Source organism: Sorex araneus, chromosome 5, assembly GCF_027595985.1.
Source record: "Sorex araneus isolate mSorAra2 chromosome 5, mSorAra2.pri, whole genome shotgun sequence".
Classification (NCBI taxonomy): domain Eukaryota; kingdom Metazoa; phylum Chordata; class Mammalia; order Eulipotyphla; family Soricidae; genus Sorex; species Sorex araneus.
In genome coordinates, this window is record NC_073306.1 from 116,046,431 (window position 1) to 116,059,086 (window position 12,656).

At 57.2% G+C, this 12,656-nt stretch overlaps 2 protein-coding genes across 2 annotated transcripts in view; one reads left to right on the forward strand and one right to left on the reverse strand.

Annotated features, from left to right (window-relative positions):
* TTLL9 (tubulin tyrosine ligase like 9) overlaps positions 1–1,820 on the forward strand; it is a 41,704-nt gene extending 39,884 nt beyond the window's left edge. The window contains exon 14 of the mRNA XM_055139033.1: positions 608–1,820. Within this exon, the coding sequence (XP_054995008.1) occupies positions 608–684 (77 nt within the window). The 3' untranslated portion in view covers positions 685–1,820. The remainder of the gene's footprint in view (positions 1–607) is intronic.
* Positions 1,821–1,947: 127 nt separating this feature from the next.
* PDRG1 (p53 and DNA damage regulated 1) lies at positions 1,948–8,115 on the reverse strand. Its single transcript, XM_004612587.2, has 5 exons — positions 7,944–8,115; positions 5,942–6,017; positions 4,577–4,651; positions 3,052–3,132; positions 1,948–2,624 (listed from the first exon to the last, which is right to left on the reverse strand). Exons 1-5 carry the CDS (start codon positions 8,028–8,030, stop codon positions 2,542–2,544), a joined length of 402 nt encoding a protein of 133 aa, XP_004612644.1. The 5' UTR covers positions 8,031–8,115; the 3' UTR covers positions 1,948–2,541.
* Positions 8,116–12,656: the final 4,541 nt, after the last annotated feature.

Here is a 12,656-nt window from a genome sequence, read left to right on the forward strand (position 1 = left end):
TCTGCCACGTTGCTTTATGGAAAGAGGATGGCGTGGAGCATTTCCAATGTGTACACAGTACTCTGGCAATCCTGATAAAATGCAGATGATGACTTACATACGCCTGGGGTAGAGGGCAAAATTCTGCATCCCTAGCAGGATCCCAGGTGATGCTCTCTGATTACTAGGATATAAACCCACCCAAAACTAGCTGCTTAAAGCTTCTCTTGGCTGATGAGTTAGTTCAGGGGTTAGGGTGCTGGGTGTGGGTGTGGGGGTCAACAGCTTGTCCTTGGAAGTGAAGTAGTCCAGTTCAAAGCACATCCTGCTGAAAGGTGTGGCTGGAGCAAAGAGACTTGACCTGCACTCTTTCGCACACGGGTGCTGCGAGGGCTCAGTCCCTGGAGCCCCCCTGCAGGCCGGAGGGAGCCCCAGCAACCCCTTTCTGTTATGCTTCTGCACGATCCTATGTTCACCCCCACAAAGCAAGTGTCCTGCTTACAGAGTAGAAATGTACACGATGACCTGGTGCTGTCAGAGTCCCCCTGTCACAGCCCACCGAGCGGGTGGGGACCGGGCCCCTACCCCAGGCCAGGCCATTACAGCCAGCGCTTGGCTTCTCTTCCAGGCTGCGTCAATGATCGGAAAAACCAGCTGAGGCAGCTCTTCCGCTCCCTCCAAGGCCACAAGAAAGCTTCCAGCTAACCTGTGAGGAGAGTGACCGTGGAGGTGCCAGCCAGTCCTCCCGGTACCAGCAGAGCGCCTCAGACCACGCACCTCCCTCCCACCGCGGCCTGGCAGCCACTTTGCTGGTTCAGCAGCACTCTGGCTGCTTGTGCTGAGGCCTCCCCCTCGGCCCCGGGCATCTCTGGACCAGGAGACAGCCAATCCCCGGGACCGGCTCGGCGCACGGTCCGAAGAGGACAGTGCAGAGCGCAGGTCCTGCACCCCCAGAGTCTAATAAACAAGCACGGGCTCAACCCAGAGTGACTGGCACGGGGCCTAGCTTGGGGGGCAGCTGCAAGCAGCAACCAAGTAGCCTTGGCTTTGACCTTGTGACAGCCAGCGCCTGACGAGGTTTTTCAGCTACCAACAGGATCCTTTCAGCAGTGGTCCAGAGGGAATTTACCTTTAGCAGTGACTAGGTTACGTTTACTGGGGCTCTGGGGATGGCTGAGCCCCGTGCAGCCTGCCCTGCTGGCCCTACCCAGTGTGGGGTGTGTCACAGCACAGGCTACTCTGTGCTGTGTACGGGCACTCCACCCCGGAGTGGGCCGTGGGGTTCCCCATCCCCTAGAGAAAGGATCTGATGGGCTCTTCTTTGGCCTGGCGACCACCTTGCCACACCAAACCCATCGTTCACTGAATCCCGCAGCTCGTTTGCAACACGATCACTGTGGCACTGTCACCGTCACAGGGATGTCTGTAACTCTGCAGCTTCCGTCCTCAGGGATCTGTGTCGTGGAGTCTAAACTCGTCAGTGATCAGACGCCCATCTGTCTGGTGCTTCTCTCACCTGGGTGGGGGGAGCTCACCTGATTGGAGCTGTAGTTCCCTTAGCCCTGCTACCACGGGTGAGACTTTTAGTTCCCACTACTACATGCCCTACTTTCCAGGACCACCACAGGGAAAACACTGTCATTTCTACTTGCAAAAACAAACAAAAGGCCTGCGGACAGAGCCCAAGTCGACCTAGGTAGGGTATTTTGTTTGGCAAACACCCAAGCTTTGCAGCTTTCCGAATGTGCAGTCGTGGACAGAGGGTTCAGCCGAACGGTCCAGGCTCCCAACCCTGGGCCAGCGGCAGGTACGAGCCCCCACCCCCTCACCAAGGTTCCCGATCCCCGTGTCCCTGTCTGAAAAACTTCCTTCCAGGCCAGGGGCTGCCTGCCCGCCCTTCGTGGGTGAGTCTCAAAGGAGTAGCCGGCCCTCAATGGAGACTGGAAGGAAGAAAAGTTGTGAGCTGCATGCATTCATCCTGGCAGTTTATTGAACCCTCAGGGGACATGAGCTCACCCTCCTGGCCCGGTCACCGAGGGAGCTGGGACAGCTGAAGGCAGGTGGGACTCGGCTGGCAAGACCCTCCTGACTAACGACAAGCACGGTGGTTGCTTAGCAGCCCCCACACTCGTTTTGTCCCGGGAGGCCAAGCTGGAAGGGAAAAGGGGCCACACTAGGTTCATGGGGGGCAGCGGGCCCCTCTGCACCGACCACTCTGTCCTCCCTGAGCCTCTTCTGGGTCCCACTGTCACCCACGGGCCGTGTGCACACGCCTCCCTTTTGGAGAGGAATACTGGCACGAGACTCCCTCTGCCCCCCGCCCATCCCCTCCCGGGCCCATAGGACAGCTGGCCATTGTCTGAGCCACCCCCACAGCGCAGCCCCCAACCATCCGCTGGCAGCCGCCGGCAAGCCTGTCAATGGGCCTTGTGTCCAGCCATGGCAGCAGCCGAGCCCGGCTTCCGTCTGTCCACTCGCAGGGCTCAAAGCTTGAGAGTCCAGGGTCCTCTGTGACCTCAGCGGGGATGATGGTCTGAGGTTCCCCATCCTCGACCTTGAACTTCATCCTTTCAAGATGATCTTGATGGCTTTGAGCTCATCTTGGTTGAGGGGCGTCAGGTTAAAACCCTTCAGCTCTGGCTTGCCTGTGGAGGAGGAGACAATCTGCTGGGAGCCGGGCTTCCTGCTGGGCACTCAGGCCGCCACACCCGGACCCTGCTGAGGAGGAGCCCTGAGCCCCGGCCCTGCACCCCGGGACGCCACACCTGGCTCTCCCCGCAAGCAGGCTGGTGCATCCCCGGGCCTGCAGGAGCACCAGAAACTCAGCTTGGAGCTCGCCCCCTGCAGGCCTAGAATGCAGTCGGCTCGCCCGGGCCGCTCACAGGACCCAGACCTAACACTCATCTTGTGGGGCGGCCGCCACTGCCAACAGCTTCAGCGCCAGCGGTCGGTCCTGGCCTCGCCCAGCGGGGAAAGACGTCCCTCCCTCGCCCTTCCAAGTCCTCCCCAAGGGCCCTTCAAGGGGCTCCCCCTCCACCTGCTCCCCCTATTTCCAGCCCTCCCACGCCATACCTTGGGCCTCAAAGAGGCGGTTGACCTTCACTTTCAGGCGTTTCCGGATTTTCTCAATTTCTTTATTCAGATGATCCTGATCTGAAGGAAAAGACAGACAAAGGATAAGGTTGACCTACAGACACGCAGAGGGGATGGGGGACCCCAGTGTCCGGAGAGCCGGGGCTCTGAGCACTCAGGAAGGAAAAGGGCTTCCGAGACCAACTGCAGAACCACGGCCAGAGCAGGGAGTGGCCTGCCCGGGCTCTGCGGGCACCGGGCACAGGCTGGCCCTTCCCAGACCAGCACCTCATCAGGAGAGAGGCTGCGGAGGGCAGCAGCAGGGTTCAGGCCCTGCCCGTGGGGCGGCCACAGAAACTCCCAGGGTCAGAACATGATGGCTGTGAAGACTTGAGGGCAGGTGTCAGCCCCGCTGTGGTCGCAGGCCCCGGAGGCCGCTCCCCTTACGGTCTCCGCTCTCAGCTCAGTCTCGGCAGTGGATGTGAATAAAGCTCCTGCCACCAGGCCCTCTGGCAGCTCTGCGTGCAATGTGACTTGGTTTTATTTATTTTTGTCACTTGTGGTCACACGCGGCAAAGCTCAGGGGTTACTCCTGGCTCTGCACTCAGAAATTACTCCTGGGGGTGCTCAGGGTAGCATATGGGATGCTGGGATTGAACCTGGGTTGGCCGCGTGCAAGGCAAATGCTCTACCCGCTAGACTATGGCTCCAGCCCTAAATGTGGCGCAGTCCTGTCCAGGAAGTGGCCACATGTGCCCAGGAAGGGCAACCTTAATTTCCCAAATAAATCCAGGCCGCATTTGGAGCAAGTCCCTGCCTTTGCCCAGCCTGAGGGGACGAGACCATTGCCAGGGGTGTGGCAGGCGCACTGGTCTGACCTCAGCAACTGCACTCAGGAGACCACGTCCCTTTGGAGACCAGCTCTCAGTCATCACTCGGACACCCAATCTCCAACCGCCTGCACCCTCAAACACCCTTGCACCGAGCCGTCCAAGCCTGACTGTCCCATCTGGGTGAAGAGGATATGGTAAAGCTGAGGTGGAACTGGAGGGCACCAATTAGTCTGTCGGGAGGAGGAGAAAACCTGATGATCTCACTTATCTGTGCACAGACAAAACCAGGGAAGAGGCAGCTGGGAGTGATGACAAACCCCTGGCCTTGGAATGAAGAACTGAGACGGCTAGTGGCGGGGAAGAAAGAGGTCAAGAGGAGGGGACATGAGGCTGGGGGCTGGGCTACTCGGCGGTGGTAAAGGTGCAGAAGCTTCGTACTGCGAACCATAAATGTTAGCACTATTGCAACCGGGATGGAGAGAGCACAGGGCTGAAGGGACCTACTGTCCTTGCAACTGACCTAGGTTCCATCTCTGGCACCACTTATGTTCCCCCGACAGTGCCAGGGTGATCCCTGAGCACAGGGCCGGGAGGCAGGCCTAAGCATCGCTGGGTGTGGCCCCAAGGCAACAAAAAGCCAAGGCTGGAAGGGTGAGCAGCCTTGCCCCTAAACTACCCCAGAAAGCCTTTACCTTTCTCGAGCATTTCCTTTGTTTCCCGGTGAGGCATCTTGATAAACATGTTCCCGAAGCAAACCATCACGTCTTCTGAAATGACAAAGGGCCGACTCTTCAACAAAATCATTCTTCAAAATGCCGTGCAGTATTAGAAAGGCCCACACAGAGCTGACAGTACAGTGGCGGAGAGGGAATAAGCAATAGAGATACGGGTCCAAACGCTTAAGAGGGGCTGGAGAGAGTTTACAGCAGGGAGGGCACTTTCCTTGTATGTGACTGACCTGGGTTTGATCCCCGGCATCTCATACGGTTCCCTGAACACCACCAAGAGTAATTTTTGAGTACAGAGTCAGGAGTAACCCCTGAGTATCACTGGATATGGTCCCAAAACAACAAACAAAACCAAAAAAGAAAAAGATAAGACAGGAGAGAATACCAGTGCCTCTGTCAAGAGGGACATATTTGTGCAGGGGCCTGGAGGCCTCTGGATTACATGGCTTTTGAGGAGAAAAACCACTTTCCTATATAACATGCCAGCACCTACTGGCCTGTGACAAGGTCCTCAGTCTTGCAGATGTACAAGGCAGGCAGAGAAACGAGAATGGCACAACTGAGTCACATGCTTGGGAAGTGAGGACACCAGCAAGACAGGCTCGAGAGGGGCTGAAGCAATAGCACAGCGGGTAGGGTGTTTGCCTTGCATTCAGCCGCCCTGGGTTCAATTACCAGCATCCCATATGGTCCCCCGAGCACTGCCAGGAGTAATTCCTGAGTGCATGAGCCAGGAGTAACCCCTGTGCATCGCCGGGTGTGACCCAAAAAGCAAGAAAAAGAAGACAGGCTTGAGAGATGGGGAGGAGAGATGAGGCCGGAGGGTCCCAGGGGGTGTGGGTCCTGCAGGGTCCTGCTTTGAGAAGCAGCTGGAAGCTTCCTGACTACCCGGTGCTCTGTGAACAAAACTCTCCCTTCCCCTGGCGCCTCAGGTCCTCTGTCATGGCCCAGTCTCTCTTCAACACAGCGTGGCCTTCCCCTGTCGACTGTCATAGCCACCTGCCCTCCTGGAAGGAGGCGCCATCCCTTCTGCCGACACCCAGCCCACGTCCAATTCCTTCTGAAGCGCCCTCAGTTTTCAGTAATATTCTCAACTCCTTTTGCCCACCTGGGCAGCATAAGGATGGGAATATGTCTTCCACATCCTTTCCCCAGCACCTTCCTATTGACAAGCCAGCACCTAATGGCCTGTCACCAGGGCGAGCAGCTGCCTGAGCCACGCTCACACCGACACCTGTGGCCTCCGGCCCGGTCCCCATCAGGACGAGCTTGCCTACATGACGGCAAACCGGCCAGGCTCAGGGCAGCAGTCAGAAAGCCGCGACTTACCGGAGAGGCTGAGATCCCGCTGCAGGGCCCGCAGACCCTCCCGGTTCTGATTCCGTTTGGTGTCCAGGTCCACAATCTGAAAAGCACAGGAGGGCACTCGGTCATCTCCCCCCAACCTGGCAGCTCCTGCGAGACCAAAGGCTGTTAGAACCCGACAGAGCTGAGACAGCACGGTGGGGGAGGGGTAAAGGCTCGGGCCTAGCATGCTGCCAACCCTGGTTCAAGTCCCAGCACCACGTGGTCCTCAAGCATGGCTGGGTGTTGCCCTGGAGACCTCCAGCTACCACCAGCCCAGCCCTGGTAACCTCTGGCACGGCCGGGCCTTAACAACACCACCTCTTCCTCCACAGCTGCACGGAACCACCAGACAACTGGACCAAAAATCTCCGCAAGGGACCCTGGGGCATCCCGGGCAACGCCTGGGAGACCCCCACACCCATTTAAAAAAAAAAAAGAAAGAAAAGCCTGAGAGAAACAAGAGACTGTTCCTGGGTTACCTCCCATGTCCTGCCTAGAAGAGACTGAGGCACGACTCCATTTCTTCCCCCTGCTCTGTTCCCAAGTCCCAAAGACTATGCTCGGTGCCCCACCCCCTCCTCCCTCTCCAAACAGTACTGGGTAAATGTGTGCTGATAAACCCATCACACTCCTACGGTCCAGTAGAAAGCGAGGTTATATCAGAATCATCAGGGCGCAGACAAGCTCCTGCAGCTCCTTCTGACCTAGTGGCAGGAGGGACCAACAGCACTCCTGCGGGGGGAGGGGGAGTTTGTGAGGGGACACTGACAGTCCTACATGACAAGGTGATAATGTGGTGCTCTCAGCTGGAGAGTTTCAGAGCCAACCCCCAGGCTGGCATCTGGCTGCCTGCTGGAATTGCCTAAATTCGCCTGTTCCCCTCTGAGCCCCGGGAACACTCCAGACCTCACGGGTTTGGAGCCAGACATCAGCACCGTCTCTAAGGCCCAGTAAGACGCTCGTCATCCCCAGCACACCTGGATGCAATGGCCAATGGCATGTCCCCCTAGATGCTTCCTAGGAGACCCTGAACTCATCCAGTCTCCCTGGAGAGGCTCAGTCAGGAGCCACTCCCGGCACCTCCCGCCCCACCACGGCCCGCCCCCAGCACCAGGCCATACCCTGCTCTCACTATTCTGGGGCAGGGACCCCACACCGGCGCCTGGGGCCCCTCCATTCCACATTAGAACCATCTCTTAGCTCACAGACCAGCACCTCCTCCAGCCCTTCCAACAAATTCCTTCCCTCCATTCAGAACCAAGGGCCACCTTCCTCCCCTGCCTCCATCACTTGGGCCTGGGGACCGTTCCTCTTCTCCCCTCAAGGCCATGGGGGCCCCCCGCCCCCCCCCCCACTACTTTCTGTGGCAGGTAGTCAAATAATCTTCCATTTCCTGTCCAGCGTAATTCCTAACTATTATTGTCAAGAACTAAGTGTTGAAAGTAGGTAAAGGGATGTACATGATAACCTTTCAGGATCTGTACTGCCAACCACAATGCCCAAAAGGAGGAGGGGGGAGGGAGAGGGAGAGAGAGGGAGGAAGGGACCGGAGTGGAGGGAGAGAGAGAAGGAGAAGAAAAGTGCCTGCCACAGAGGCAGGCTGGGGTAGTGGGGTGGAGGTATTTAGGGGGTGGTGGGAGGGAACTGGGGATACTGGTGCTGGGAAACGCACTTGTGGAGGGATGGGTGTTGGAACACTGTATAACCGAAACCCAATCATGAACAGCTTTGTAAGGGTCTATCTCACGGTTATTTAATTAAAAAAATAAAATTAAAAATAAAAAACTCCGAATCGGCGGTGACTGGCAGAGCGAAAGGACGTGTTCATTCCAAGGGGCCGAATCAAAGCGCTGGAGGGGCGCCGGCCATGCCTGGGCCCACCTGTGTCCCCCGCCCGCCCGAGGCCTGTGTCCACGGCCCTGGACCCACTGCCCGGGTCAGCTCAGGGCCAGCCCACGCCGCCACGGGCCCCCGCGTCTCCCACCTGCTGCTTGTCGGCCAGCACGTCCTCGGCGAGCTCCTCCACCTCCGCCAGGTAGCGCAACACTCGCTCCGCCTCCGGGGACAGCATGATGCCCAGTGGTACCCAGCGGCCCCGCCGACCCCGCTCTCCGGCGCCGCGACGGCCCGGCCCGCCTGCGCATGCGCCGCGTTGAGCCCGCTTCCGGCGCGCAAGCGCAGATCAGGGAAGCATGGAGGCGAGTCGTGGGAGGGAGACGCTGGGCGGGCGCGAGGGGCGGGGGCTAACTTCGGGGGCGGGGCTGGAGCGCCCCCTGCAGGACAGAGAGATACGTTTACCCTCCGCGAAGACCCAGCCCGTCCTTTCATTGATCCTTTCCGGGATTTTTTTTTTCTTTTTGGGTCACACCCGGCGATGCACAGAGGTTACTCCTGGCTCTGCACTCAGGAATTACTCCTGGCGGTGCTCGGGGGACCATATGGGATGCTGGGAATCGAACCCGGGTCGGCCGCATGCAAGGCAAACGCCCTACCCGATGTGCTATCGCTCCAGCCCCTTCCGGGAATCTTTCAGCTTCCTCCCAGGAAGGGGCAGATTTTAGGTGCTGAGGATGCGGCAGTCAACGAAACAGACCACTTTCCTCAAACAGCTTCGTTCTAGCTGAGTCACACCGACAATCAATCACAAAACAGAATCTGCAGCGATGGTACAGTGCGTAGGGGCGCTTGCCTTGCACGCAGTGCACCTCGGTTCCATCCCTCCGTCACCTTCGGTTCCGAGCCCCCCGCCCCCTCCCCCCCCCCCCCCCCCCCCCGGCAGGAGTAACACCTGAGCACCAAAAGCCAGAACAAAATAAAACTACAGGGGCCGGTGTCATAGCATAGCAGGTTAGGTCCTTGCCTTGTACACTACGACCCGGGTTCCATCCCTGGCACCCCATGTGGTCCCCCAAGCACCACTAGGAGTGGTTCCTGAGCGCAGAATCAGGAGGGAGCCATCAATACCGCCAAGTGTGATCCCCAAACAAACAAACAAACAAACAACGCAAGACAAATTTGAAATACTATATACGGGGACTAGAGACATAGTACAGGGTTATGCACTTCTTGCCTTTGGTACTGAACATAGTATAGATCCCTGATCACCGCCAGCTGTGATCCCTGCACACAGCTGGGTGTGGAAATATAGAGATAGGTAGGTAGGTAGGTAGGTAGGTAGGTAGGTAGGTAGGTAGGTAGGTAGGTAGGTAGATTGACCCTGGGGCTTGTGTGTCCACTTACACCTGGTTGTGGGTTCCTTCCCCTGCAACCATGCCCGGGTTCCTCTCTCATTGTGTCAGTGTTAGTTGGTTGAATGCATGGATGAGGAAGCCCATGTGCGCACGTGGAGGCCTGTTTGGAAATGGCAGCTGGAGCCACTGCAATCCTCACCCTGGTTCCGTATCCCCCACCTGTTCAAGGCTCAGCAGTTCCATGGCGGGCACCGACTGGGCTCTGAAGAAATGCAAACCATCCCCCCACATTAGAGTAGCACCAAGGAGGTCCATGAATTATTCATCCTGATAAGGTCAGTGACCAGCTCCCAGAAGGGAAGTGATGAATAGTGTCTCTTGGCAGGGGGGAAAGGGAACAGGAATCCTTTGGAGGCTCGTCTGACCGCTTCCACTCTTATTCTCCTCTTTGTGACCCATGGAACAGGCCCTTCATGCCCCTCTTTCCTTCCTGAAAATCCTCAACCACCTTTATGATGCAAGTTATTCCTGCCTCAGTTCACAGCTGCAGACAAGCCAGGAAGGCCAGAGGGCCTGCGACACGTGGCAGCAGAGGCAAACATAGGCCTAGAAGCTTCCATATCATGGCTCTAGGCCCTGGGAGAAAACAGCCCTCCCCCAAATTGTGGCCTCCGACGTCCCCGAAGCCGGGCTGCTCACACTGGCCTTTGACTGCCTTCAGCTGCCAGAGACGACACTCATTTTCCCCGCAGCCGCTCTGCGTGGGGAAAGAAGGAGATTCATTAAGGATTCTTCATTGAGGGTGAATTTGTCGCCAAACCCAGGATGTTTTGTGTAAACACCTTCTGGTTCAGAAAAGCAGACGGGCCCTGGAAAGGAAAGGGGAGCGTTTGCTGAGGAGACACAGACTCTTCAGGCGTCCCTGCAGCCTGGACCCCCAGGACTGGGTCTCCTCTACCTTGGGGCCCTAAAAAGACTGGACCAGGCTGCCCCCTGACCTCTGCAGATAGGCCTGAATGGGGTGACGTTGGGGGCAGCTCCTATGTATTTCTTTTCTATCCTAACAGCATTTTTTTAAATTTCCCTTTACATTTTATGTAAACACTGTGGTTTACAAAGTTGTTCATGATGATTTGTTACAGATAATCAATATTTCAATCCCCATCCCACCGCCCTTTCACGTTCCCTCCACCATTGTCTCCAGTTTTACCAACCAGCCCTGAAGTGGGGCCCCATCAACTCCGCCTTTGAGCTGGCTGTTCAGGGACACCCCTGCGTGACCCCTCATGACACAGTGGTGTCTCTAGGGGCAGATGAAGGCAGTCAAAGGTCAGCGTGAATGAGGTGTGTCAAGCAGGGCTAACACCACATGTTGTCACGGTCCGGGACTGGAGTCAGTCTGACCTGCCAGGACTCTTCTGTTGGAGCCACTTATATTTCTGAGTTGCCTGTTTTGTAGATATGCACTAACTGCCCTGGCTCTGTGTTATAGGCTGTGAGCAAGGCCAGGCACAGTCTTGCTCAGGAAGCTTCCGATCTGGTGGGGGAGACGGTCAAAAACAAAAACAAAACAAAAAAAGATTATCACATCAGGCGGTATACTAAGTGCTATGGAGAACAAGAATAGGGCACAGGAGAGAGGGAATAATGAAGGTGGTCCCGAAGGACTTCTCAGAAGAGGTGGCATTTGGGCAGAGACATGGAGAAAATGGGGGGAGCCACCTGGCTCTCTGCAGAAGATGCGTCCAGGCAGAAGGAACAACAGATGCAAAGGCCTTGAGTGGAGCCACTGTTTGGCCAGCTGGAAGAGCAGAGAGGCCAATGTCAGTGGAATGGGCACACGGGGGAGATGTGTAGGGGAGGAGGTGAGGAGGGGAAGGAGGTGTGAAACACATGAAGCTCAAGAAGGAGCACCGGTGGCCCAACCCCGTGGGCATGGCCCCGGGGTGTGCCTGCAGAACGTGCTATCCAGGCCCGTGGCTTCCTGCCTCTGCCCACCCATGGGTGCGGGGCGTGGACACATGTTGTCCAGGGAATAGCTGTGGGAGGACCCCTCAGCAGAGAAGAGGAGGCAGTGGGTGTCCTTGCCTCAGAGACCCTCTGCCAGCTTTTTTCCCCTCTCCCATACCCGGTGGTGCCCACAGCTTACTCCTGCCTCTGTGGATCAATGCTGGACAGTGCTCCGGGGCCTTATGTGATGCCGGGATCAAACCTGGCAAGAGTCCTACCTGCTGTACTATGGATTTGGTTCTCTGCCGGCTCCACTATCCCTTCGTAGGAGGTGACATGCTTCCTCCTTACATCTAGCATCCTTCCCCACTCAGTTCCTCATCGTCTCTATTTTCCATAGTCGCCGTGGGGCAGCATCTTGTCTGTCTGGTCTGAGCTAACTTCTGAGCTCCGCACGCTGCCTGGTCCGCGACAGTGCTTTGTGTCGGTGTTGCGAATAAGCAGCCTCAACAGCAAGTAGAACTTGCCTTATTATTATTTCATGTATTTATTTTTAGTTTGGGGACCACCGCTGGTGGTGCCCAGAGATTACTCATGCCTCTGTGTTCAGGGTTCACTCCAGGCGGAATTCAAGGGAATATGTGGGGCTCTGGGGGAGCGAACAAACTCAGGTCAGCTGCATGCAAGGCAAGTGCCTTACCTGCTGCACCATCTCTCTGGCCCAGACTGTAGCCGATCATGAACCCCCCGAGCCCCAGCCCGGCCCGCCACAGGTGGGGCACAGCAGAGACTGGTCCCTACTGGTTCTTTCCTAATTACAAAGCCTCTAGCAGGGCACACAGGAGTGCGGCATCATCTTCCACCCCACCTCCCAGCCCAGATCTAAAGGGACATGGCTGCTAAGGATTTAGTTGGGGGGGCAAGGAGACTAGGGGTCCTAGACAAGATGTGCCACTATTGCCCTGAAATCCCCCTTTTTTAAAAAAACATTTTTCCAAGCCCCCCCAAGTGCTTGGGAGCCAGTCTGCACTCCTCTCCCCAGGGGGCAGGGGGGCTGCCGCAAAGTAAGTCCTGCTTTCCCCGCCTGGCTGGAGCTCGGCACTTTAGGGCTATGCAAGCCACCTTCCTGGGCTGGGCTGGGGTGGGAAGCAAGTGGCTGGCTCGGTGGGACCAGATGCACTCCCGGAGCATGGGTGAGAGATGGCTCAAAGGGCCGGAGCACCTGCTTTGTGTGAGGGAGGCCCTGGGTTCCATCCTGGGCACCCTGAGCACCACTGGAAATGCCCCCAAAACACCACTGGGCATTGCCTGCTCCCCAAAGACTTACACTCCAAGGTTCCCCAGGTCAGGTGGCAGGGGTCACCCCAAGTCACCCACAGGCCCTGTTTGGCCCCTCCTCAGCCCTCTGTTGCCTCCCCATCCTGAAGTGATCCAAATCCTCCAAGTGAATACTTCTAGCTCAATAGCAAAACCAAAGTCTTCGATGAGGCCCACAAGGCCCAGACCCCCACCCCCCACCCCCCGCACCTCGCTCCTGCTCCCTGACGCCTCTCACA